We start from the raw sequence: 25,898 nt of genomic DNA, 5'->3' as shown, positions 1-25,898 counted from the left end.
CCAGATAAGACACTTCTGACATTGTCTCTGGCTCAGGAGTAGCTTGATATTAGGAATGCAAAAGTTGTATCCCCTTTCTTGAAGATGTCGGTTCGTGATGGGTCTTGATACACTGACACCAGCCTCAGTCCACTCCTTGTGAAGCTCTCCCAAGTTCTTGAATCAACTTTTCTTGACAATCCTCTCAAGACTGCGGCCATCCCTGTTGCTTCTGCACTTTTTCCAGCCACCCTTTTCAGCAATGACCTTTAGTGGCTTACCCTCCTTGTGGAGGGCATCAGTGATCATCTTCTGGACAACAGTCAAGTCAGCAGTCTTCCCCATGATTGTGGTTGTGTGTACTGAACTAGACCGAGAGATACACTGTGTTCTTACTGTTTTACTCAAACTCGAACTGAAATATTCGAATATTTTGAGATTTTTTTATGTTTTTGTACTGTATGCCATACTGATTAAAATTAAAATAGAAAAATGCTTGAAACATTTTAGTTTATGTGTAATGAGTCTATAATATATAACATTTTCACTTTCTTAAATAACTGATGGAAAATATTGAACTTTTTCACAATATTCTAATTTTTTGAGATGCACTAGTAGAAGAACTGTGGGTGCAGAAGGTTGAAGGCTTTCAGGGTTGACCCTCATACAAAACTCACATAATATATACTCACATAACACTTTTTTAGGAACACCTGTACACCTACTCATTAATACAATTATCTAATCAGACAACGATGTGGCAGCAGTGCAGTGCATAAAATCATGTAGATACGGGCCAGCAGCTTCAGGTAGTTTTCACATCAACGATCAGAATGGGGAGAAATGTGATCTCAGTGATTTTGACCATGACATGATTGTTGGTGCCAGACAGGCTGGTTTGAGTATTTCTATAACTGCTGATCATATAGGATTTTCACACACAACAGTCTCTAGAGTTTACTTAGAATGGTCCACTTAAAAAACATCCAGTGAGTGGCAGTTCTTCAGATGGCAACGCCTTGTTTATGAGGAATGGTAACAGAGAATGGCCAAACTGGTTTGAGCTGACAGACTACAGTAACTCAAAGCACCACTCTGTACAATTGTGGTGAGCAGAAAAAGCATCTCAGAATGCATAACATATCGAAACTTGAGGAGGATGGGCGACAACAGCAGAAGACCAAATTGGGTTCCAATTCCACCAACCAAAAACAGAAAGCTGAGGCTGCAGTGGGCTCAGGCTCACCAAAACTGAACAGATATAGGAAAAAGGACTGGAAAAATGTAGCTTGGTCTGGTGAATCTCGATTTCTGCTGAGGCACACAGATGGTAGGGTCAGAATTTGGCACCAACAGCATGAATCCATGGACCCAACCTGCCTTGTGTTCACAGTCCAGGCTGGTGGAGGTGGTGTAATGTTGTGGGGAATGTTTTCTTGGCATGCTTTGGGCTCATTAATAACAATCAATCATTCTATTCAAGTCTATTCAAGTATTGTTGCTGATCATGTGCATCCCTTCATGGCCACAATTTACATCTTCTAATGGCAACAGCCAGATGATAATGCACCATGTCACAAAGCAAAAGTCATCTCAAAGTGGTTTTATGAATATAACAATGAGTTCAATGTTTTTCAGTGGCCTTCCCAGTCACCGGGTCTGAATCCAGTAGAACACCTTTGGGATGGGATCAAATGAGAAATTCACAGCAGGAAAGTGCACCTAAAATCTGCAGGAATTGTGTGATGCAATCATGTCAACATGGACCAGAATGTCAAAGGAATGTTTCCAACGTCTTGTGGAATCCATGCCATGAACAGTTGAGGCTATTTTGAGAGCGAATGAAGGCCCTACCCAGTATTAGTATAGTATTCCTAATAAAGTGTTCAGTGAGGGTATATTTTCCATTGAGGATACAGGAATAACCCCATGCACAGGCAAACAGACCCAGGTTTGGAATATAAAACTTGCACAGCTAATAAATTGCATATCAAGCATGATAAACACATCTGATCAGATAAGGAGGGAAAAGTCAAAGCAAAGGCAGTGACTATTGTCTTACTTGTTGCCAGACTCAAAACTGGCATTACTTTGGTGCCATCTGTTGGTTATCATGCAACAGTAACTCCTTGGAATAATTTGTGGCTATAAAATGGAATATGCTACTAAATCTCACTATAAACTGTAGGTAGTATACAAGAGAATTTTTTTTTCAATACAGATCAAGAGTTTAAACAGACAAAATACCCAAGCAAGTTCTGCTGAGAACATGCAACACATTAGATTAGATTAGATTAGATTAGATTAGATTAGATTAGATTAGATTAGATTAGATTAGATAAAACTTTATTGATCCCTTTGGGTGGGTTCCCTCAGGGAAATTAAGAATTTCACACATACAAGAACGAAAGCGTGAGAATGTTTGTGACCATTTACGATTAGGCCTGCATACCAGTGACTTTTTGTCTAGTAAAGTTTTTAGACACTGGTGTTTGTCATGTTAGCTAACATTATGTTACTTGAACAAGTTACAATGATGTGACGGTATTCTGACATGAATCTTATACTTAGTTATTGTAGTTATGTTGCTGTTATATGGAATTCTGATTTATTATTTGGACAATTATTCTTCTTTCTTTCAATTATTCTTCTATTACTTTCAATAGTTTTCTTCTTCATCCCATAGCCAGGAAGGGCCGTAGGGGCACCACTGATGACATTTTAACAGTCCATAATTGGTGTGTCTAGGGCATTTTAAAACTTGGTGGAGCCCATCCCTCTCCAACCTTGATCAATGGACAATTTAGAGCCACCAATTAACCTAATTGCATGCCTTTGGACTGTGGGGGAAACTGGAGCACCCGAAGGAAACCCACACAGACACGGAGAGAACATGCAAACTCCACACAGAAAGGCCCCCGTCAGCCACTGGGCTCGAACCCAGAACCTTCTTGCTGTGAGACAACAGTGCTAACCACTACACCACTGTGCCGCACTTTAAGAGTTTTAGTGGATTTAAAAGTATCAGTAACAGTAAATCACTTCCTCAAGACAAGTAGGTTTCAAGTTTCCAGCAATCAGGCTCAAACTAATTATTGTTGATGCATGACATGTATATTTATACTGACCTGTAACAAAGAAAGTTTTGTAAAAACAACAACAAACAAACAAAAATACATAGAGCGAGTTATGACTGATTTTATCAGGGTAGAGATGCTTTAAAAAAAATAATAATAATAATGAGAACATTTTCTCAAACTTATGACTTAATATCTCATAATTTGTGAGAGAGTAAGTCATTATTATGGGACCTTACATCATATTTACGAGATACTAAGTCAAAATTATGAGACACTGTCATAAGAATTTTCTCATAATTATGGCTTTCTATGGACGGCACGGTGGTGTAGTGGTTAGCGCTGTCGCCTCACAGCAAGAAGGTTCTGGGTTCGAGCCCAGCGGCCAGCAAGGGCCTTTCTGTGTGGAGTTTGCATGTTCTCCCTGTGTCCGCGTGGGTTTCCTCCGGGTGCTCCGGTTTCCCCCACAGTCCAAAGACATGCAGGTTAGGTTAACTGGTGACTCTAAATTGAGCGTAGGTGTGAATGTGAGTGTGAATGGTTGTCTGTGTCTATGTGTCAGCCCTGTGATGACCTGGCGACTTGTCCAGGGTGTACCCCGCCTTTCGCCCGTAGTCAGCTGGGATAGGCTCCAGCTTGCCTGCGACCCTGTAGAACAGGATAAAGCGGCTAGAGATAATGTACGGATGGCTTTCTATCATAATAATAACTGTAATTAAGATACTATATCATAATGAAATAAGAAAACGTATCTCATAAATGAGATACATTCTCATTTAATTATGATATATTATTTCAATTATGACTTACTAAGTCATTATTATGAGATAGAACGCCATAATTATGAGAAAATTCTCTCATTATTATGGTGGCGGAAACGGGTTTAGGAGTGATTCTTGCCCGCTCCAACATGGCGGCTGCGCTGACGTATGAAAGTAGATGAATTAGATTCGTATCCACCAGAGGGCAGCAGTGAGCGCCTTCTTACGTCATTTCCAACATGGCGGCGTCCTGTGGCCGCAACCTGTGCAGAAGATGGCGAGGAAAGACGGGTTTAGTTCTAAAAAGCCCGTCTTCGGCTTGGTTTCCAAAGACTACCGTTCACACGTCCCCAGTCAGTAGAAACGGATTTCTATCATCGCTGCACAAACGAGGCCTCCTGAAGGACTCTTTCCCCGAGACCGCGGCTCAGGTGGCGCTCCCTCAGCTGCTCCATTCGGCCCAGCAGACCGTGTACTGCGGCTTCGACCCGACCGCCGACAGCCTGCACGCCGGACACCTGCTGCCGCTCATCGCTCTGCTGCACTTCCGCAACGCAGGACACCACGTGATCGCGCTGATCGGCGGAGCCACGGCGCGGATCGGTGACCCGAGCGGCAAATCCAAGGAGCGAGAGGGTCTGTCGGCTAGTGTGGTCGATAGTAATGGCAGGTGCGTGATGGAAAGCTTGCACCAGATCTTCACCAACCACGAGCTGTATTTCTGTAGCGATCCGCAGAGACTGGGCTCCGTGCGCGTGCTGAACAACGCCAGCTGGTACCGGGACTGGAACGTGGTGGAGTTTGTGGCCGAGGCGGGACGGTGTTTCCGCATGGGCACTCTGCTGAGCAGACACAGCGTGCAGTCCCGCTTAAAGAGTGCCGAGGGCATGAGTCTCAGCGAGTTCTCTTACCAGCTGTTCCAGGCCTTTGACTTCTATTACCTCCAGCAGGTGCACGGCTGCAGAATACAGCTGGGGGGCACAGATCAGCTGGGGAACCTCATGTCCGGCCATGAGTTCATTCACAAGTAAGAGCAATGGGACAGAAACTGCAGACATGTTTATTCCATCTGTCTCTCTCATTTACTTGTAACCTCTAATGTTTTGGTCTGAGAGGTCAGTTTGGTTGGGCCAATGACTGTATATATTGTGGACCAATTATGGTATGTGTGTGTGGACAAATTACTGTATACATGGCTAGACCAATGACTGTACACTGTATGTTGGTAGACCAATGACTGTACACTGTATGTTGGTAGACCAATGACCGTACACTGTATGTTGGTAGACCAATGACCGTACATTGTATGTTGGTAGACCAATGACAGTCATTGGTCTACCAACATACAGTGTACGGTCATTGGTCTACCAACATGGTCATTGGTCTACCAACATGGTCATTGGTCTACCAGCATAGTCATTGGTCTGCCAACATACAGTGTACGGTCATTGATCTACCAACATACAGTGTATGGTCATTGGTCTACCAACATACAGTGTACGGTCATTGGTCTACCAACATACAATATACAATGTTGGTAGACCAATGACCATGTTGGTAGACCAATGACCGTACACTGTATGTTGGTAGACCAATGACTATGTTGGTAGACCAGTGACTGTATATTGTACATATGTTGGTAGACCAATGACTATGTGTTGTATGTTGGTAGAACAATGACTGTATATTGTATGTTGGTAGACTAATGACTATACGTTGGTAGACCAATGACTATATATTATACGTTGGTAGACCAATGACTGTATATTGTATGTTGGTAGACCAATGACTGTATGTAGGTGGGTAGACCAGTGACTGTATACTGCATGTAGGTACACCAGTGACTGCATTTATAGGTGGACCATATAGACCCCTTGCGCATGACGTCCCGCATCAAGTGATAATTTCACCTGGGGGACAAACAGACACTGTCTTTCCTGTAAGCAAGGCTTAACCTGTCTTAAATATGGTCCAGTTTTGTGCTGTTTTTGGTTGTTCCAATTGTTCAAATAGAGAAATAAATAAAAGGTATTACCGTCTCCCCGCTATCAAGAAAAATGTTAACAAAGAGAAGCAAATGCTTCAAGAACAATGAAGAAATGAGTGGTTAAAGAGAATACGATGAGAGGAGCTAAGCCTGAAAACTCCAGAGAAGTTTGCGAATACCCACATTTGTAGTGATCATTTTATTTCAGGTAAGAACTCGTATTTAAAAATAATAGAAAGTCGTAAGTGAGTATGGAAGAGTTGGCTTCAGAATCTCATTTTATTTCTGTTCACATTTGAGTCGGCTTCTTCATGAAAGTGTTTAATTTTCTTACAGATGAACCAGCTTCCTTATTCAACACGGAAAACCCAGATTGGGCCTCAAGCAAACAACTCAGACATAACTCAGTAAAAAAAAAAACCAAAGAGTGACATGCGTGGTATATCCTGAAAGAACAGAAAAGATTAAAATCAGTGAGCGCTGATGTTTTGTTTCTGTTATCAGAGGAACCCAGTCCTGTGCAAAATGTCACCATGGAGTCAGAGTGTAGTAATGAACGTGTAGTAATGACCCTCCAGTTCGAGAGTGTTCTCCACAGAAAGACTGAACTTTACAACAGCTGCATGCACATGAAATGGAAATAAATTGACGAAGACAGGAAAAAAACTATTTTGAATAAAATTGTTACTGTCCATCGCACACTTCTCAACCTGTGTGACTCAGCTGTGCCTTTTGCATAGAGAATAAATGAAGAGGGAACTGAACATTAACTGTTTATTGAAATTATTATTGCAACTATAGTCATTTTATAGTTATTAAATGACTATAGCTACAACTGGAATATGCTGATTCTGTTAGCATTTGTAATTATTGTCCCATCCACTATTAGGTAAAATTAAAATAAAATCTGACAATATTAATTGTTTGAAAGTCTAGAGCAAGCTATTGTTATTTTACAAATAATAACACTTCAGATATCGTTTTAACAATAATAAATATCAATGTATAAATGATAGAGTATAAATACTTCTGTACCTAGATGCCCTTGGGGTTGTTGAGATATGGAGGGCCGGGAATACCATCTAGCCCACAGTTCAGGTTGGAGTCCTTTGAGGGTAAATGCTTTGGCTTTTGCAACATTCTGTTCCTAAAAGCTGGTGTCAAGAAAAATTCTTTCCACAATGGTTTTGTTGCTTTTGTCGTTTTTTTTAAACTGTTCTTCCATTTAGGGACTCTTAAAAAAAAAAAAAAAAAGAAGGTACATTCCAACATCTGTGTAGGTAACACTAGGCCACAAATCTACATCGTCATGCCAGTCATTTCGAGGAATTTTGTATGGACCATAACCACCAATAAACTCTAATTTCTGCATATATCTATCCTTTGCTTCTTTCTGATTAAGATTATCCAAATAATCTGGTAGTAGAGCTTTGTTAGCTGTAGTTTTCTTCAGATAACAGCAACAGACGTCGGACATCTTCAGTATCGTTCGTCTTCAGTATGTGAACTGTATGTAAACAAAGTTCGCTTGTCCCCCAGGACAAGGGTAGCGATGGTTGCTAACATATTTGTGATGTCAGTGCAAGAGGTCTATGTCTGCGTCAGTGATATATAGCTCCCTGTGGGAGATATCCAAGGTGTGTCCTTAACTTGTATCCAGTGTTCTTGGGATAGGCTCCGGATCCACCGTGACCCTGACCAGGATGAAGTGCTTACTGAAGATGAATGAATGAACAAGGTTAGCACTAATGTTTTTGGTATTCCTTTCAGAAAGACAGGAGAGGAAGTATATGGACTGACGGTACCACTGTTGACCACCTCAATGGGAGATAAGCTGGGGAAGACTGCAGGAAATGCTGTATGGCTGAACCGGAATAAAACATCTCCCTTTGAGTTCTACCAGTATTTCCTGAGACTGCCAGATAACAATATGGAACAGTAAGATGGTGTCTTTGCAAAGTTTTTGATCATAATGCAGAAGTCTATCAGAGAAACCTTGAAAATATTGAGTTTGTGCAAAAATGAGCTTTATTATACAACCCCGATTCCAAAAAAGTTGGGACAAAGTACAAATTGTAAATAAAAAGGGAGTGCAATAATTTACAAATCTCAAAAACTGATATTGTATTCACAATTGAGGTATTTCACCTGACGTCACAGGGTCACGTGACGCCCCGGTGTCCGCCATTTTGAACGTCAAGCTACATACTAACGCTGCAGACAGAGAGGGAGAACCGGCTTGAAAAAAAAACGTGTTACAGACACCTAGAATAGATTAATTTGTCAGTAAGCACTCTATAAATAACCATGGTGTTTGCTTGTTGTGCTGTGGGCTGCCACAACAGACAGGGACGGCGTGCAGGACGCTCCTTTTACCGGTTTCTAGTGATGGGAATTTCGGCTCTTTTGGCTCTTCTTACTATAAGGAGCCGGCTCTTTCGGCTCCCAAACGGCTCCTGAGATTTTATTTTTTATTTAATTGCTGCAATTAACTAGTTAATTAATTACATTATTATTTATATTTTATCAATAGGATGTTTTCCATTTTATTTTTTAGTTTTTGTAGCCATTGTAAAGCTTTGTAAAGTATAGCAGTGTAACAATGTTCTAGCTATAGAAATAAAACTTACTTACCAATTAATAAATTATTTTCTCACAAACATAATGCAAAACTGTGTTATATTACCAATATAAAATACACAGCTGATTTTCCCCTCCTCAGGTGCCTCACAGACTCCTCTCCCCTGCGCTCCACAGCTTTAAGCATTACACCAATTTTCGTATTTTCGCAGCTGTGAATGACATCAACCAAAAAAAGTAGGTGTACACCATGCTACTTTTTTTCCTTTGAATAGTAATAGACAACACAAAGACGCAATCGGACAGCAACTTTTTTTGTGAAAGTCTCTCTCTCTGAGGCACCTAAGGACAAAAAACTAATTCGGCTCCCCAGCTCGGCTCCCACCGAAGAGCCGGCTCCCGTCGTTCACTTCAAAGAGCCGGCTCTTTGAACCGGATCGTTCGCGACCGACACATCACTACCGGTTTACTACTGACCCAGACAAGAGTGATTGCAGCTGTGAAGAGACAGGATTGGGAGCCAACAGAGTATTCCAGACTTTGCAGTGATCATTTCATTTCAGGTTAGTTTATTAGTTAACGCAATTTTGATAAAATATATAGCAAAAAGTAAATGGGTCAGTGTTTATTAACCCATCTGAGCAGTGAAACAAGGCAGTGTTAATTTGTCTAGGGTTGCATGTAGCAGACATCAGACATAAAACGCAATAACAGAGGCTAGAAAGAAACGGGACACAGAAATAAACAGGGAAATTAAGTAAAAAGAAAGAAAGAAAGAGGAAAAAAAAGAGCGCGGATCTCCAAACACATGAGAAGCCTATCTTACGCACATATCACGCGGACTCCACACACGCATCGCGTCTGAAGTCATAACTCATCAGGGGACATCGTGTCCGCATTGGCATGTTCAAAAAACAACCTCGCGTCAACAATGATACCACACGCAAGAAAAAAAAAATCAGTCAGGCTACTCAACAACCAACCTGGCAGCAGCAGTCGTTGTCATGTAAACACAACACTTCGGATATGCAAATGCTTCCCGTTATTACACACAATTGCTATGTCAATAAACATCATTTTGCCAATATTTTAGAGACCCCCCAACATTTCCCAAATCATGTTTTCAAAGGATCTCATGTCTGTTTCAGGGGATCTCAGATCCCCTGAGTAACAAAACAGTGTTGTGAACATAGCCTACCTTGTACCGTTTCAAACTGCTGGGGTCATCCTTCATCAAACTGTTGACTTCTGTCGACAACCTTGGCTCCATACCAAGGCTGGGTACAGTGTTTGTGATAAAAGACAGATCCAATTTAACACGAATCACAGCTTACTTTCTTGTTAAAATGTGCAAAGGTCTCCACCATCTCATACCGCCTTGCACTGAAGGACTTAAGCGTGCCGTCCAAAATGGCTGCATCACGTGACTTGGTCACGTGGGTGAAATACCTCAATAGAACATAGACAACATATCAAATGTCGAAAGTGAGACATTTTGAAATTTCATGCCAAATATTGGCTCATTTGAAATTTCATGACAGCAACACATCTCAAAAAAGTTGGGACAGGGGCAATAAGAAGCTGGAAAAGTTAAAGGTACAAAAAAGGAACAGCTGGAGGACCAAATTGCAACTCATTAGGTCAATTGGCAATAGGTCATTAACATGACTGGGTATAAAAAGAGCATCTTGGAGTGGCAGCGGCTCTCAGAAGTAAAGATGGGAAGAGGATCACCAATCCCCCTAATTCTGCGCCGACAAATAGTGGAGCAATATCAGAAAGGAGTTCGACAGTGTAAAATTGCAAAGAGTTTGAACATATCATCATCTACAGTGCATAATATCATCAAAAGATTCAGAGAATCTGGAAGAATCTCTGTGTGTAAGGGTCAAGGCTGGAAAACCATACTGGGTGCCCGTGATCTTCAGGCCCTTAGACGGCACTGCATCACATACAGGCATGCTTCTGTATTGGAAATCACAAAATGGGCTCAGGAATATTTCCAGAGAACATTATCTGTGAACACAATTCATCGTGCCATCCGCCGTTGCCAGCTAAAACTCTATAGTTCAAAGAAGAAGCCGCATCTAAACATGATCCAGAAGCGCAGACGTCTTCTCTGGGCCAAGGCTCATTTAAAATGGACTGTGGCAAAGTGGAAAACTGTTCTGTGGTCAGACGAATCAAAATGTGAAGTTCTTTATGGAAATCAGGGATGCCGTGTCATTCGGACTAAAGAGAAGGACGACCCAAGTTGTTATCAGCGCTCAGTTCAGAAGCCTGCATCTCTGATGGTATGGGGTTGCATTAGTGTGTGTGGCATGGGCAGCTTACACATCTGGAAAGACACTATCAATGCTGAAAGGTATATCCAGGTTCTAGAGCAACATATGCTCCCATCCAGACGACGTCTCTTTCAGGGAAGACCTTGCATTTTCCAACATGACAATGCCAAACCACATACTGCATCAATTACAGCATCATGGCTGCGTAGAAGAAGGGTCCGGGTACTGAACTGGCCAGCCTGCAGTCCAGATCTTTCACCCATAGAAAACATTTGGCGCATCATAAAACGGAAGATACGACAAAAAGGCCTAAGACAGTTGAGCAACTAGAATCCTACATTAGACAAGAATGGGTTAACATTCCTATCCCTAAACTTGAGCAACTTGTCTCCTCAGTCCCCAGACGTTTACAGACTGTTGTAAAGAGAAAAGGGGATGTCTCACAATGGTAAACATGGCCTTGTCCCAACTTTTTTGAGATGTGTTGTTGTCATGAAATTTAAAATCACCTCATTTTTCTCTTTAAATGATACATTTTCTCAGTTTAAACATTTGATATGTCATCTATGTTCTATTCTGAATAAAATATGGAATTTTGAAACTTCCACATCATTGCATTCCGTTTTTATTTACAATTTGTACTTTGTCCCAACTTTTTTGGAATCGGGGTTGTATCATGCATGTAATGTACAGAATGATAATTCTGAATTTAATGTGAACAGAAAGATCACCTGGTGGCAATTGAGTTTTGTTTGAATATTATTTGAAAATATACTATATGGCCAAAAGTTTTTGGACACCTAATGAACATATCCATATGCTTGTCAGGTGTCAAAAACCTATAGTGAAACTAGAGCGGCGACTACAGTTATCGACAGTCCATAATTATCGACACCTTTTCAGATTTACCAATATAAAACAATTTTACAAAGGTGAGTTTCAGTTATAACAGTTATTATTGGTTAATTAATCAACTGGAAGACCCGCCTCGCCCTTTGATCTTGTCGTCTGATGACACAGCTCGTTACCTGAGATGGAAATTTTTTAGTACGATCAGCAATTTGAGGAAAACCTGGATATTATCATCGCAGGTAAGCATGGTGGAAAGATCATGGACATGTTTTTACTTATCAAATTCACCGATATTTCACAATATCCTTGTCGAAACCTACTTTGTTTCTTACTCTTTCATTTGACAGTCGCCATTTTGGATCTACACGCGCGTTTGAGAAGTCACGTGAGGTGTCGATAATAGAGATCACTTTCACCGGTGTCCACCATTATCGACACCCTGTGCAGTGTTCGAAATACCCTTCTGCAGTCTGCATTTTGCAGAATGATTTTCAAGATTGCAGAAGAAAAATTTAAACAACCTGCAATTTTGCAGAATGAAAAATCAGGCTCGGGATTCAATGGTTCTCAATTTAGCAAACTAGCGGCGCTGTAAATAAACTGAAACCTGCGCCGCGTGAACCTGACGCCGTTTTCCAGGTCAAAGTTGAGCAATATTTACGTAATGGGAGGAGCCGACAACTACCTCGGCAGTGTTCAGCAGTTTCTGCTGTCACGGTCTGATCGTGTGCTGGTATAAATTTACCATGCGCATGCGCAGACTGACTTTTTGTTTTTTCCCGGTCAACTTCCGGGAAGTCTAAATTTACCCTTTCTTGCTGCGATTTTGTACCGAGCATTTCAACACATTTGCGGACTAATAAAACACGAATTGTGACTACAATTGTGAGATTTGATTATCAGTAGACAAGCTGTTGAATATGGATGAGGAAACAAAGTTCATCATTCCTGGCTGCTGGCTGGTCCTGATCAGCCTACTTAGTGCATAAACTGGAACTAAAACACGGGTCATTCATTCATTCATCAAGATAAAGTGAAAATAATTTATTTATGGATCAAGTATGAACATAAATCCCATATCATATTGGGCTGGTAAATTCTGACTAGGTCCAATGACAGGAGTCTAATTATACCAGGTTGGTAAATTTGACAGAATAACTATATTATAATCATGAGGAGTCTCACTCAAACAAATCAATATTCATCAAGATAAAGTGTAAATAATTCAAGTATGAACATGAACATAAATCTCATATTAGGCTGGTAAATTCAGACTAGGCTCAATTATACCAAGTTGGTAAATTTATACTGTGGTAAGGTTAGACCGTGGCTGCTACAGTATAAATTTACCTGGTAAATTCAGACCGTGATACCGGTTTTGCTAAGATACGACAAAATCGTCTTTGTTTTCTTGCCGTTTTTGTCGAACTCTTGCCCCGAAGAAACAATCCTCTTCTTGGGAGCCATGTTTGTTGTGCTGCATTGAATTCTGGGAGATGCATGGCGGTGTCACGGTCTGACCGTGACACCGGTAGGCAGCGTGACTCCAACAACAACAGTGACAGATCGTGCGTCCGGGAGGGGGACAACAAAAAACGAAAGCGAAGACTTTGACTAGTTCTTATCTTGCATACATATATATTGGTAAATTGTATAGGTTTGTATATGTTGTATTGTTGAATTATGCAAAATTATACTGATATTATATCCCTTTTGAAGACAGCAACAGTATTTTACTTTTATTCATAGATACTTTTGAATATTTTGTTTTCTCATACCAAGCTACACTAATACATGTTTTGTGTACATGTTCTATTGTTTTTACTAGTGCTGTCTTGCCTGTGGTGCAGACTAGCACAAAGTAAAACAGTTGCCCTGTAAGACAAAGCTCATAGGTTCAGTTCTGTAGCTCTCAGTAGTTCTGTAGCTCTCAGTTCTGCCATGATTAGTTTGTACCCAGTTCTCTGTTGTTAGTTTAGAGCAGTGAAGCCCCTGCAGTCGTTCTCAGTTCAGTTCATGACCTTGCACTTTAAAAGCCAGGCAAACACATTGAACCCAAACGTCTTTCCATTTGCCAGTTGGGTTTTATTCCTTAATGGCATCAATTCTTTGCATCATCGTAAGATGTAACAGAGTGTAGAATTGAAACCTTGCTTTCAATTTAAAACTACAGGTTGCAGATGCAAACACTGTGAATGAAGTACATTTTGGGTAACAATCTATTATTCAAGCTAGAAACTTAATCTTGACAAAATGTAACATGACGTGTAACATGAAAATGAATGTTTTGTTTCTTGAAGAACAGTTGTGTTCTATTTTTTATGGTGGTGATACCTTTATTACTATGCTGTGTGGAAGGATAATGTGTGGGTGTGATAACTAGTACATTTATGAATTAGTTGGTATACTTCAAGTTGTAGTAGCCCGTAGTGTCAGAGCGAGGGGGATGAAAGACCTGTGGAGGTATCATGGAATGATAACTTTGCTGCAGAGAAGGATCTGTGAAGACTGAAATTAAAAATAGAGTGAGAGAATAAAGAATTACAGTAATGCTATGAGTTCTAAAGCTAGATATGATGTAAATAGGCATTATTAGGTTGAGAAGGGTGTAGTATGGAGGCTTGTGTATTTGCAGAAAATATTTCCAAATTGCAGAACAAAATTTTGACAATATTGCAGAACACTGGAAAAAAGTATTTCGACCACTGATGTGGAATTAAGTGACATTTACAACTGTTATGGATTGATCTTTGTGTACCATTGTTGAAGTAGATGAAGTACTTTAAAAAATGTGTTGTGATTTTATAATAATTTTTTTTTCTGATTCATAACAGAATGGAATGTTTATAGAGTATTTGAAATCCTATTGCAATAAATAGAATTAGACCAGAATTAAATTCCTAGCATATAAAAAAATTACATGCTTGAAATATTCAGATTTTTCTGTTCCATTCAGAATTTTTTTTGCAGTTTGTTTGCAGTTTGTTTTTTTGCAGTTTGTGTCGTGGCTCAGGTGGATAAGGCGCCATACCATAAATCCGGGGACCCAGGTTCGAGTCCGGCCCGAGGTCATTTCCCGATCCCTCCCCGTCTCTCTCTCCTGCTCATTTCCTGTCTCTACACTGTCCTATCCAATAATAAAGGTGAAAAAAGCCCAAAAAAAATCTAAAAAAAATAAAACTAGAAAGTAATACAAACAGCAACAAATGATTAACAAGATATGATCTACAGAAATACTTTAGAAAGTGGAACAAAAAGATTTTCTGACACAGGTTAAACATTATCAGATCATTTGTTTACAGACATTAGAATTACTTCCTCATTTACGTAAGTACTGACATTGATATATTTCTATAAAAGATATTTTGTACTAAATATAAGTCTTTGTAAAACAAATTTTAAATAAAAACTATGTTTTGTTAGTTTAATACCACATACCAATTATTTATTTATTTATTTTTAAATAAATAATCATCTTGATGTTGATAATTGTGGACAAAAGTGTTGATAATTGTGGAACGGTGTCACGTGATCTGATACACTGAGTAATCGGGAATCAACTCATATTTTTTTTTCCAGTGGAAGTTTGAGGAATTATTCATGCACAGTTTATGTATTGAAAGTCTTTTCTACTTTTGCAACGGCCAAAAGATCATTAAGGTGTCGATAATTGTAGCTGCCACTCTAGTATAGTATAATATTAGTGTATTATATAAACAATAGCAACATTCAATCTCTTGTTAAAGTCGGATTTTCATTCTACACTACATATACCTTTCCTGCTTTGTTTCACCGTAGTTACTTTGGTTCCTGCATTATATGCTTTAAGATGAGTAACTGAACAAGATGCTGAAATTTGAATGGGTCCATGGAAAAGTCTGACTGATATCCTCTAGTTAGAAAGCTGTAAAGTTTGGAAGCTGTAGTAATTTGTGTAAATTAATTTAGAGCACTAATCTGCAGTGTTTGAACCTCAGGTACTTGAAGCTGTTCACCTTCCTGCCACTGGCCGAGGTGGAGAAGGTGATGGAGCAGCAGCAGCAGGATCCAGGCAAGAGAACAGCACAAAAACGGCTTGCTGCTGAGGTAACCAAGCTGGTGCATGGCAAGGAGGGGCTGGAAAGTGCCAAACGGTGAGAGCCTTCCTCAACAGCAGTATATAAGAGTATGGCACAGCAATATCACCAGTTTAGGAGGGCAAAAGCATACACTATATAGCCAAAAGTTTGCGGACACCTGACCATCATACCTGTATGCACTTGTTGAACATCTCATTCCAGATTCAGTCCCCCATTTGCTGTTATAATAACCTCCACTCTTCTGGGAAGGTTTTCCACTAGATTTTGCATTTGCGTATTCAGCCAGAAGAGCATTATTGAGGTCAGGTCTGGCAAGAAGGATTGGGATGCAATCACATTCCAGTTCATCCCAAAATGTTCATTGGGGTTAAGGTCAGGACTCTGCAGGACACTCGGGTTCTTCCACATCAACTTTGGCAAACCATGTCTTCATGGGGCTTGCTTTTTCACAGGGGCAATAGAGCACAGGGCCTTTTCCCTTCCAGAGAAAGGAAATTGTAATGCTCCAGCAAACATAGACATCCTATACAATTGTATGCTTCCAAATTTGTGTCAACAGTTTAGAGGAGGACCACATATGAGTGTGATGGTCAGGTACAGTGGTGCTTGAAAGTTTGTGAACCCTTTAGAATTTTCTATATTTCTGCATAAATATGACCGAAAACATCATCAGATTTTCACACAAGTCCTAAAAGTAGATAAAGAGAACCCAGTTAAACAAATGAGACAAAAATATTATACATGGTCATTTATTTATTGAGGAAAATGAGCCAATATTACATATCTGTGAGTGGCAAAAGTACGTGAACCTCTAGGATTAGCAGTTCATTTGAAGGTGAAATTAGAGTCAGGTGTTTTCAATCAATGGGATGACAATCAGGTGTGAGTGGGCACCCTGTTTTATTTAAAGAACAGGGATCTATCAAAGTCTGATCTTCACAACACATGTTTGTGGAAGTGTGTCATGGCACGAACAAAGGAGATTTCTGAGGACCTCAGAAAAAGCGTTGTTGATGCTCATCAGGCTGGAAAAGGTTACAAAACCATCTCTAAAGAGTTTGGACTCCACCAATCCACAGTCAGACAGATTGTGTACAAACAGAGGAAATTCAAGACCATTGTTACCCTCCCCAGGAGTGGTCGACCAACAAAGATCACTCCAAGAGCAAGGCATGTAATAGTCAGCGAGGTCACAAAGGACCCCAGGGTAACTTCTAAGCAACTGAAGGCCTCTCTCACATTGGCTAATGTTCATGAGTCCACCATCAGGAGAACACTGAACAACAATGGTGTGCATGGCAGGGTTGCAAGGAGAAAGCCACTGCTCTCCAAAAAGAACATTGCTGCTCGTCTGCAGTTTGCTAAAGATCATGTGGACAAGCCAGAAGGCTATTGGAAAAATGCTTTGTGGATGGATGAGACCAAAATAGAACTTTTTGGTTTAAATGAGAAGCATTATGTTTGGAGAAAGGAAAACACTGCATTCCAGCATAAGAACCTTATCCCATCTGTGAAACATGGTGGTGGTAGTATCATGGTTTGGGCCTGTTTTGCTCTATCTGGGCCAGGACGGCTTGCTATCATTGATGGAACAATGAATTCTGAATTATACCAGCAAATTCTAAAGGAAAATATCAGGACATTTGTCCATGAACTGAATCTCAAGAGAAGGTGGGCCATGCAGCAAGACAGTGACCCTAAGCACACAAGTCGTTCTACCAAAGAATGGTTAAAGAAGAATAAAGTTAATGTTTTGGAATGGCCAAGTCAAAGTCCTGACCTTAATCCAATCGAAATGTTGTGGAAGGACCTGAAGCGAGCAGTTCATGTGAGGAAACCCACCAACATCCCAGAGTTGAAGCTGTTCCGTACGGAGGAATGGGCTAAAATTCCTCCAAGCCGGTGTGCAGGACTGATCAACATTTACCGGAAACGTTTAGTTGCAGTTATTGCTGCACAAGGGGGTCACACCAGATACTGAAAGCAAAGGTTCACATACTTTTGCCACTCACAGATATGTAATATTGGATCATTTTCCTCAATAAATAAATGACCACGTATAATATTTTTGTCTCATTTGTTTAACTGTATTCTCTTTATCTACTTTTAGGACTTGTGTGAAAATCTGATGATGTTTTAGGTCATATTTATGCAGAAATATAGAAAATTATATAAAGGGTTCACAGACTTTCAAGCACCACTGTATCCACAAACCTTTGGTCATATAACGTGTGTGTGGCAGCCTTGGTAAACACTTAGACAAAAAGAAAAGGTTTAGCATCAGCAAAATTGAGTATTCTGCCTATAGCATACTCTGACATTGAGATTTCACCAAAACAACATGGAATACAGTGGGACAAAAAAGTATTTAGTCAGTCACCAATTGTGCAAGTTCTCCCACTTAAAAAGATGAGAGAGGCCTGTAATTTTCATCATAGGTATACCTCAACTATGAGAGACAAAATGAGGAAAAAAAAATCCAGAAAATCACATTGTCTGTCTGATTTTTAAAGAATTTATTTGCAAATTATGGTGGAAAATAAGTATTTGGTCAATAACAAAAGTTCATCTCAACACTTTGTTAATATACCCTTTGTTGGCAATGACAGAGGTCAAACGTTTTCTGGAAGTCTTCACAAGGTTTTCACACACTGTTGCTGGTATTTTGGCCCATTCCTCCATGCAGATCTCCTCTAGAGCAGTGATGTTTTGGGGCTGTCGCTGGGCAACATGGACTTTCAACTCCCTCCAAAGATTTTCTATGGGGTTGAGATCTGGAGACTGGCTAGGCCACTCCAGGACCTTGAAATGCTTCTTACGAAGCCACTCCTTCATTGCCCGGGCGGTGTGTTTGGGATCATTGTCATGTTGAAAGACCCAGCCACGTTTCATCTTCAATGCCCTTGCTGATGGAAGGAGGTTTTCACTCAAAATCTCACGATACATGGCCCCATTTATTCTTTCCTTTACACTGATCAGTCGTCCTGTCCCTTTGCAGAAAAACAGCCCCAAAGCATGATGTTTCCACCCCCATGCTTCACAGTAGGTATGGTGTTCTTTGGATGCAACTCAGCATTCTTTCTCCTCCAAACACGACAAGTTGAGTTTTTACCAAAAAGTTCTATTTTGGTTTCATCTGACCATATGACATTCTCCCAATCCTCTTCTGGATCATCCAAATGCTCTCTAGCAAACTTCAGACGGGCCTGGACATGTACTGGCTTAAGCAGGGGGACACGTCTGGCACTGCAGGATTTGAGTCCCTGGCGGCGTAGTGTGTTACTGATGGTAGCCTTTGTTACTTTGGTCCCAGCTCTCTGCAGGTCATTCACTAGGTCCCCCCATGTGGTTCTGGGATTTTTGCTCACCGTTCTTGTGATCATTTTGACCCCACGGGGTGAGATCTTGCATGGAGCCCCAGATCGAGGGAGATTATCAGTGGTCTTGTATGTCTTCCATTTTCTAATAATTGCTCCCACAATTGATTTCTTCACACCAAGCTGCTTACCTATTGCAGATTCAGTCTTCCCAGCCTGGTGCAGGTCTACAATTTTGTTTCTGGTGTCCTTTGACAGCTCTTTGGTCTTGGCCATAGTGGAGTTTGGAGTGTGACTGTTTGAGGTTGTGGACAGGTGTCTTTTATACTGATAACGAGTTCAAACAGGTGCCATTAATACAGGTAATGAGTGGAGGACAGAGGAGCCTCTTAAAGAAGTTGTTACAGGTCTGTGAGAGCCAGAAATCTTGCTTGTTTGTAGGTGACCAAATACTTATTTTACCGAGGAATTTACCAATTAATTCATTAAAAATCCTACAATGTGATTTCCTGGATACTTTCCCCCCATTCTGTCTCTCATGGTTGAAGTGTACCTATGATGAAAATTACAGGCCTCTCTCATCTTTTTAAGTGGGAGAACTTGCACAATTGGTGGCTTACTAAATACTTTTTTGCCCCACTGTATTTGTTTTTATTTACTTTTTAAATCTTGCCTAGGATTTTGTCCTACAAAGATCAGATTGCATAAGAAGCCAGTTTAATAAACGCTATAGTAAATCCAGTCTACCTAAAAGTGTTTAAAGCCTTGCTAGCTACAGTTGCAACCAGAAGTTTACATACAGTCTAGGAAAAGACACAAACTTTTTTTTTCTCCATGCCTGACAGTAAAATCGAGGAAACTTTTCCTGTTTTAGTTCAGTTAGGACCCCCCAATTTTTTTTAATTTGTAAAATGTCGGAATAATCAGAGAGAGAATTTTTCAGAGAATTTTTAATTTCTTTCATCAGAGTCAGAAGTTTACATACACTAAGTTGACTGTGACTTAAACAGCTTGGAGCATTCTACATGATGATATTTTGGCATTAGAAGCGTCTGATAGGCTAATTGACATCATTTGAGTTAATTGGAGGCATACCTGTGGATGTATTTAAAGGCACAGCTTCAAACACAAGGGCTTCTTTGCATGACATCATGGGAAAATCAAAAGAAATCAACCAAGACATCAGGAAAAGAATTGTAGATCTTCACAAATCTGGTTCATCCTTGGGTACAATTTCCAGATGCCTGAAGGTCCCATGTTCATCTGTTCGAACAATAATATGCAAGTATAAACACCATGGGAGCCCACAGCCATCATACCGCTCAGGAAGGAGACGGCTTCTGTGTCCTGGAGATGAACGTGCTTTGGTGCAAAATGTGCAAATGAACCCCAGAACAACAGCGAAAGACCTTGTAAAGATGCTGGCTGAAACCGGTAAGAGAGTATCATTATCCACAATAAAACGAGTTCTGTACCGACATGAGCTGAAAGGCCACTCAGTGAGGAGAAAACCGCTGCTCCAAAACCACCATAAAAAAAACAGATTACAGTTTGCAGCTGCACATGGGAACAAAGGTCTTAATTTTTGGAGACATGTCCTGTGATCTGATGAAACAAAATTTTGAACTGTTTGGCCATAATGATCATCGTTATGTTTGGAGGAGAAAGGGGGAAGCTTGCAAGCCTCAGAACACCATCCCAACCGTGAAGTATGGTGGTGGCAGCATCATGTTGTGGGGCTGCTTTGCTGCAGGAGGGACTGGTGCACTTCACAAAATAGATGGCGTCATGAGGAAAGAAAATTATGTGGATATTTTGAAGCAACATCTCAAGACATCAGCCAAAAAGTTAAAGCTTGGGCATAGATGGGTCTTCTAAATGGACAATGACCCCAAGCATACCTCTAAATTAGTTGCAAAGTGGCTTAAGGACAACAAAGTGAAGGTATTGGAGTGGCCATCACAAAGCCCTGACCTCAAGCCTGTAGAAAATTTGTGGGTGGCACTGAAAAGGCGTATGCGAGCAAGAAGGCCCACAAATTTGACTCAACTCCACCAATTTGGTCAGGAGGAAAGGGCCAAAATTCCAGCAAGATATTGTGAGAAACTTGTAGAAGGCTTGATCCAAGTTCAAACAGTTCAAAGGCAATTCTACCAAATACTAACCAAGTGTATGTAAACTTCTGACTTTGATGAAAGTAATTAAAAATTCTCTCTCTGATTATTCTGATATTTTACAAACTGAAAAAAAAATTGGAGATCTTAACTGACCTAAAACAGGATCAATTTTATTGTCAGACATGGAGGAAAAAAAAAGTTTGTGTCTTTTTCTAAACTGTATGTGAACTTCTGGTTGGAACTGTACATGGTATTTCCTCATGCAGTGAGTGACAAGTTTTGATCAAGTTCTTGAACTTGATCAAATGTGCTGTAATGAAATGGACGTAAGCCTAATCAATTCGGTTTGTAATCTGATAGTAGCTGTTAAAGTATCTGTGCTGCTCCTGTGCCACAGTAGGAATGAAATCTTTTTTAAATATGATTTTTCTCCTTTTTCACTTTTAATGGACTTTAAACTTTGCTTGTGATGTATGCAAAATAGAAACACATTTCAGTTCAGGCAAGCCTGTAGTTTTCAAAACTGCATATAGCAGAAAAAGCTAAAAATTTCACCACATGAAGGGTTTTCCCCAGGCAGCTACATATTTCCCATAAGGCATGTGAAATCTCTTTTTCTACCAACCAGACACATTGTGGTTTCGTAAGGGTAATTATTGGTGAAGATACAGAACGGTGTAGAATCTAGATATTGTATTACTCGTGTGTGTGTGTGTGTGTGTGTGTGTCTAGATGCACCAACGCTCTGTACCAGAGCAGCATCGAGGCTCTGCAGCAGATGGATGATGCTGAACTGAAGGAGTTGTTCAGAGGAGCTCCATTTAAAGAGTTCTTTCTGGAGCCAGGTACCACAGTACTGGATGCCTGCCGTCGGAGCCAGGCCATTCCTGAAGGACCCAGAGGGTGTGTGTTCATGTTTGATGTTACTTTTTCAGAGAGACGTCTGCAAACATGAAACCGCAGTTAATGAGCAGTACAAGTATGCAGCATGAGTAATTATTTCCAAGGGCTTAGGAGTTTTTTAAGAAACCTTTATTCGTCACATGCACACTTCAAGCACAGTGAAATTCATCCTCTGCATTTAACCCATCTGAAGCAGTGAACACACGCACACACTCAGAGCAGTGGGCAGGCACACCAAAGCGCCCGGGGAGCAGTCAGGGGTTCGGTACCTTGCTCAAGGACACCTCAGCCCAAGGCCGCCCCACGTCAACCTAACTGCATGTCTTTGGATTGTGGGGGAAACCGGAGCACCCGGAGGAAACCCACGCAGACACGGGGAGAACATGCAAACTCCACACAGAAAGGCCCTCGCCGGCCGCTGGGTTCGAACCCGGAACCTTCTTACTGTGAGGCGACTGTGCTAACGACCAGCCGTTTAGAATTTGTGGGGTGTTGTGGGTGGGGGGATTTTCACTTGTCTAAGAAGCTGTAGATCTTCTGCGATTTTTCACACACAACCATCTCTAGGGTTTGCGCAGAATGATCCAAACACAAAAAATATCCAATGAGCAGCAGGTCAGCAGACGGAAACACCATATTAACAAAAAAGGTCTTGTTGATGAGAAGGCTGTTAAAGCTGACAGGAAGGCTACAGTAAGGCAAATAACCACTCTTTACAACCATAGTGAGCAAAAAAGCACCTAAGAACACACAAAACGCTGAACACTGAGGCAGATGGGCTACAGCAGCCGATGACTACATAGTGTTTCTGTCAGCTGGAACCAGTCTGGACGTTCTTCTCAGACCTCTCTCAACAAGAAGACATTTCTGCTCACAGAACTGCTGTTATTATTATTATTATTATTATTATTATGCACTATTCTGTTAGTCTGTGCTTTGTTTTTTGTTTTGTTTTTTTTATCCCCCGCTGGCCAAAAGGCCCGAAAGGGGATTATGTTGTGGTGATGTCCATCCGTCCCGGGAAGGGTGCTCACCTTCTGAAATCAACTCCTCTCGCAATTTTTGGACGAATTTCACAAAACTTGGCAAGATTCTTTGTTATATGTCAGTAATACGCATATTGTAATTTTGTTCAATTCAGTCACATTTTACCACATTTACAGCCCTTGATTAACAAAATTATACTTTGACAATTTCATGAGTGTGTTTTTCTTCTGAAATCAACTCACAATTTTTGGAGGACTTTCACAAAACTTGGCAAGAGGCATTGTTATATCTCGGTAGTACATATATTGTTATTTTGTTCAATTGAGTCACGTTTTACTAGAGTTCTGGCCCTTGGTGAACAAACTTGTACTTTTACAATTTCATGAAGGTGTGCTTGCCTTCTGACATCAACTCCTCTCACAATTTTTGGACGAATTTCTCGAAGCTTGGCAAAAGGCCTTGTTATATGACTGTAATACGCATATTGCGATTTAATTTCGTTTGTGAACATTTTACCAGAGTTTTGACCCTTGATTAAATAACTTGTACTTTGACAATTTCAGGAGGGTGTACGTTCTTCTGAAATCAACTCCTCTCACAATTTGTAGAGGAATTTCACCAAGTTTGGCAAAAGACTGTTATAATGACCGTTATACAAGTATTGAAATTTCGTTTGATTTGGGCAAATGTTACCAGAGTTATGCCCTTGATTATTAGCAAACTTGTACTTTGGCAAGTTCATCAAGGTGTGCTTGCTTTCTGAAATCAACTTGCCTCATAATTTTTATCCCCCGCTGGCTGAAAGGCCCGAAGGGGGATTATGTCGTGGTGATGTCCGTCCATCCGTCTGTCCCGGGAAGGGTCCTCACCTTTTGAAATCAACTCCTCTCACAATTTTTGGAGGAATTTCACAAAACTTGACAGGATTCTTTGTTATATGTTGGTAATACGCATATTGCAATTTCGTTCAGTTCAGTCACATTTTACCAGAGTTATGGCATAGTTGCCAGCAGGAGATATTGTGCTCTTAGAGCACTCTTGTTTCTTTTTTGTTTGGTTTCCAAAAATTTAATTATGTCTGTCAGTAACTATGATCCTTGTGAAATTGACAGGACATCAAATTATACCATTATATACTGTATACTGATAATATTGTGATATACTGATCACTGATTTCTGGCCATATCGCTCATTACAGATAACTTTGCCTAATATATTAGGCTTAAGAGGGAAACGTTTTTAAGTTAATGTTATTCTGCACAGCTGCTTTGTGACAGCACCCACTGTTAAACGTGCAGTATAAATAATATTGAATTGAATTAACTAATGACTTGCTCTGTGTTTCAGGTATCAGATGATAACTGATGGTGGTGTGTGGATTAACCACCACAGGGCCTCAAACCCCGAGCAGATACTAGTCCCAGGTCAGCACATCCTCTCAAACGGACTCAGTCTGATTCGAGTGGGAAAAAAGAACTTCTACATCATCAAGTGGCTGAGCATGTGATTCACATCATAGATGTGGAAAATTAGGAGTCTATGCAGCTGAAGTACTGGACATGTACTCCTAGTACAAGCCAAGTGATGTTTGTGGAACCACAGGGCTGCTGATCAGTGGATTTTGGAAGGCTGCTGGCAAGAGGAAGAAACCGGCTACAAGGAGCCATGTTGCAGTACAGAGAAAAAATACTATTAAACAGTGTATCGTGTGTACACTGTCTCATATGAGTTTTGTCTCTGAAATTTTATACTACTCAAGTTAAGCACCAGGAAAATGGTCAACCTTTTGGGTGATTGTTTTAAAGTGCAGTTCTACGTCCGACCACAAGATGTCAGTCGTGTTTTTTTCCTTGATGCCTGTAAATTTTTAAATTCCTGTACAAGTTTCATAAATTAGAGCAACCCCTATCCTGCACAGCTTGGTGTTTGCCCTCATCTAACACTCACCTAGTTCAGGCTCATCAGTTGAATCAGGTGAGCTGAGACCCTGGGGGACAACAATAAAATTTACTGGACCAGGATTGAGAAGTACCATGTGAGGTGTAGTACAACCTTGTGAGTTGTGCTGTTGCAATTTAACTCCTTTACATTTTTTCCCTTTGAGTGTTTAAGTGATTTGAATTGCAAGTTATTGTTACCCTTAATATGCTATAAATGCAAGATGTCTCAGACATTCTTCAAACTGTACACGTTACCAGGAACTTTATTTCAGATACCTAAGATCAGTGGATATGGGTTCATGTCATTCATTTATTTTGAAAAACAGCATGAGTGGGATTGGCATTTGTCAATCATATGAAATTGTGAGGGCGGCACGGTGTTGTAGTGGTTAGCGCTGCCGCCTCGCAGCAAGAAGTTCCGGGTTCGAGCCCCGTGGCCGGCGAGGGCCTTTCTGTGCGGAGTTTGCATGTTCTCCCCGTGTCCGCATGGGTTTCCTCCGGGTGCTCCGGTTTCCCCCACAGTCCAAAGACATGCAGGTTAGGCTAACTGGTGACTCTAAATTGAGCGTAGGTGTGAATGTGAGTGTGAATGGTTGTCTGTGTCTATGTGTCAGCCCTGTGATGACCTGGTGACTTGTCCAGGGTGTACCCTGCCTCTCACCCATAGTCAGCTGGGATAGGCTCCAGCTTGCCTGCGACCCTGTAGAAGGATAAAGCGGCTAGAGATAATGAGATGAGATGAGAGATAATGAGATGAGATGAAATTGTGAAAATTAAGGAAATAATTACCTAGTAATTATTGTAATAATTACAGTTGTGTGCAGGGTCTATGCAACTGAAGGTTGATTATAATGGACACCATTCTTTTTCTATACCACTTATCCATTGCAAGTTGCAGGTGAGCTGGGGCCAATCTCGGCCGAGAGATGGTGTACACCCTGGATAGGCTGCCAACAGAAAGACAGACAGCCATTCACACTCTCACCTCTGGACAATTTGGAGTAGCCAGTTTACCTAATCCACATGTCTTTGAA

General features: G+C 40.7%; 1 protein-coding gene across 1 annotated transcript; it reads left to right on the top strand.

Moving 5' to 3' along the window:
* The first annotated feature begins 4,056 nt into the window (after positions 1–4,056).
* yars2 (tyrosyl-tRNA synthetase 2, mitochondrial) lies at positions 4,057–25,111 on the top strand. The gene is made up of 5 exons (XM_060914566.1): positions 4,057–4,844; positions 7,575–7,742; positions 15,499–15,654; positions 21,767–21,937; positions 24,272–25,111. Exons 1-5 carry the CDS (start codon positions 4,057–4,059, stop codon positions 24,429–24,431), a joined length of 1,443 nt encoding a protein of 480 aa, XP_060770549.1. The 3' UTR covers positions 24,432–25,111.
* Positions 25,112–25,898: the final 787 nt, after the last annotated feature.

Source organism: Neoarius graeffei, chromosome 2 (genome assembly GCF_027579695.1).
Source record: "Neoarius graeffei isolate fNeoGra1 chromosome 2, fNeoGra1.pri, whole genome shotgun sequence".
In the NCBI taxonomy this organism is placed as follows: Eukaryota; Metazoa; Chordata; class Actinopteri; order Siluriformes; family Ariidae; genus Neoarius; species Neoarius graeffei.
The sequence above is the reverse complement of the archived record's forward strand: the minus strand, read 5'-3'. Positions and strand labels throughout refer to the sequence as shown.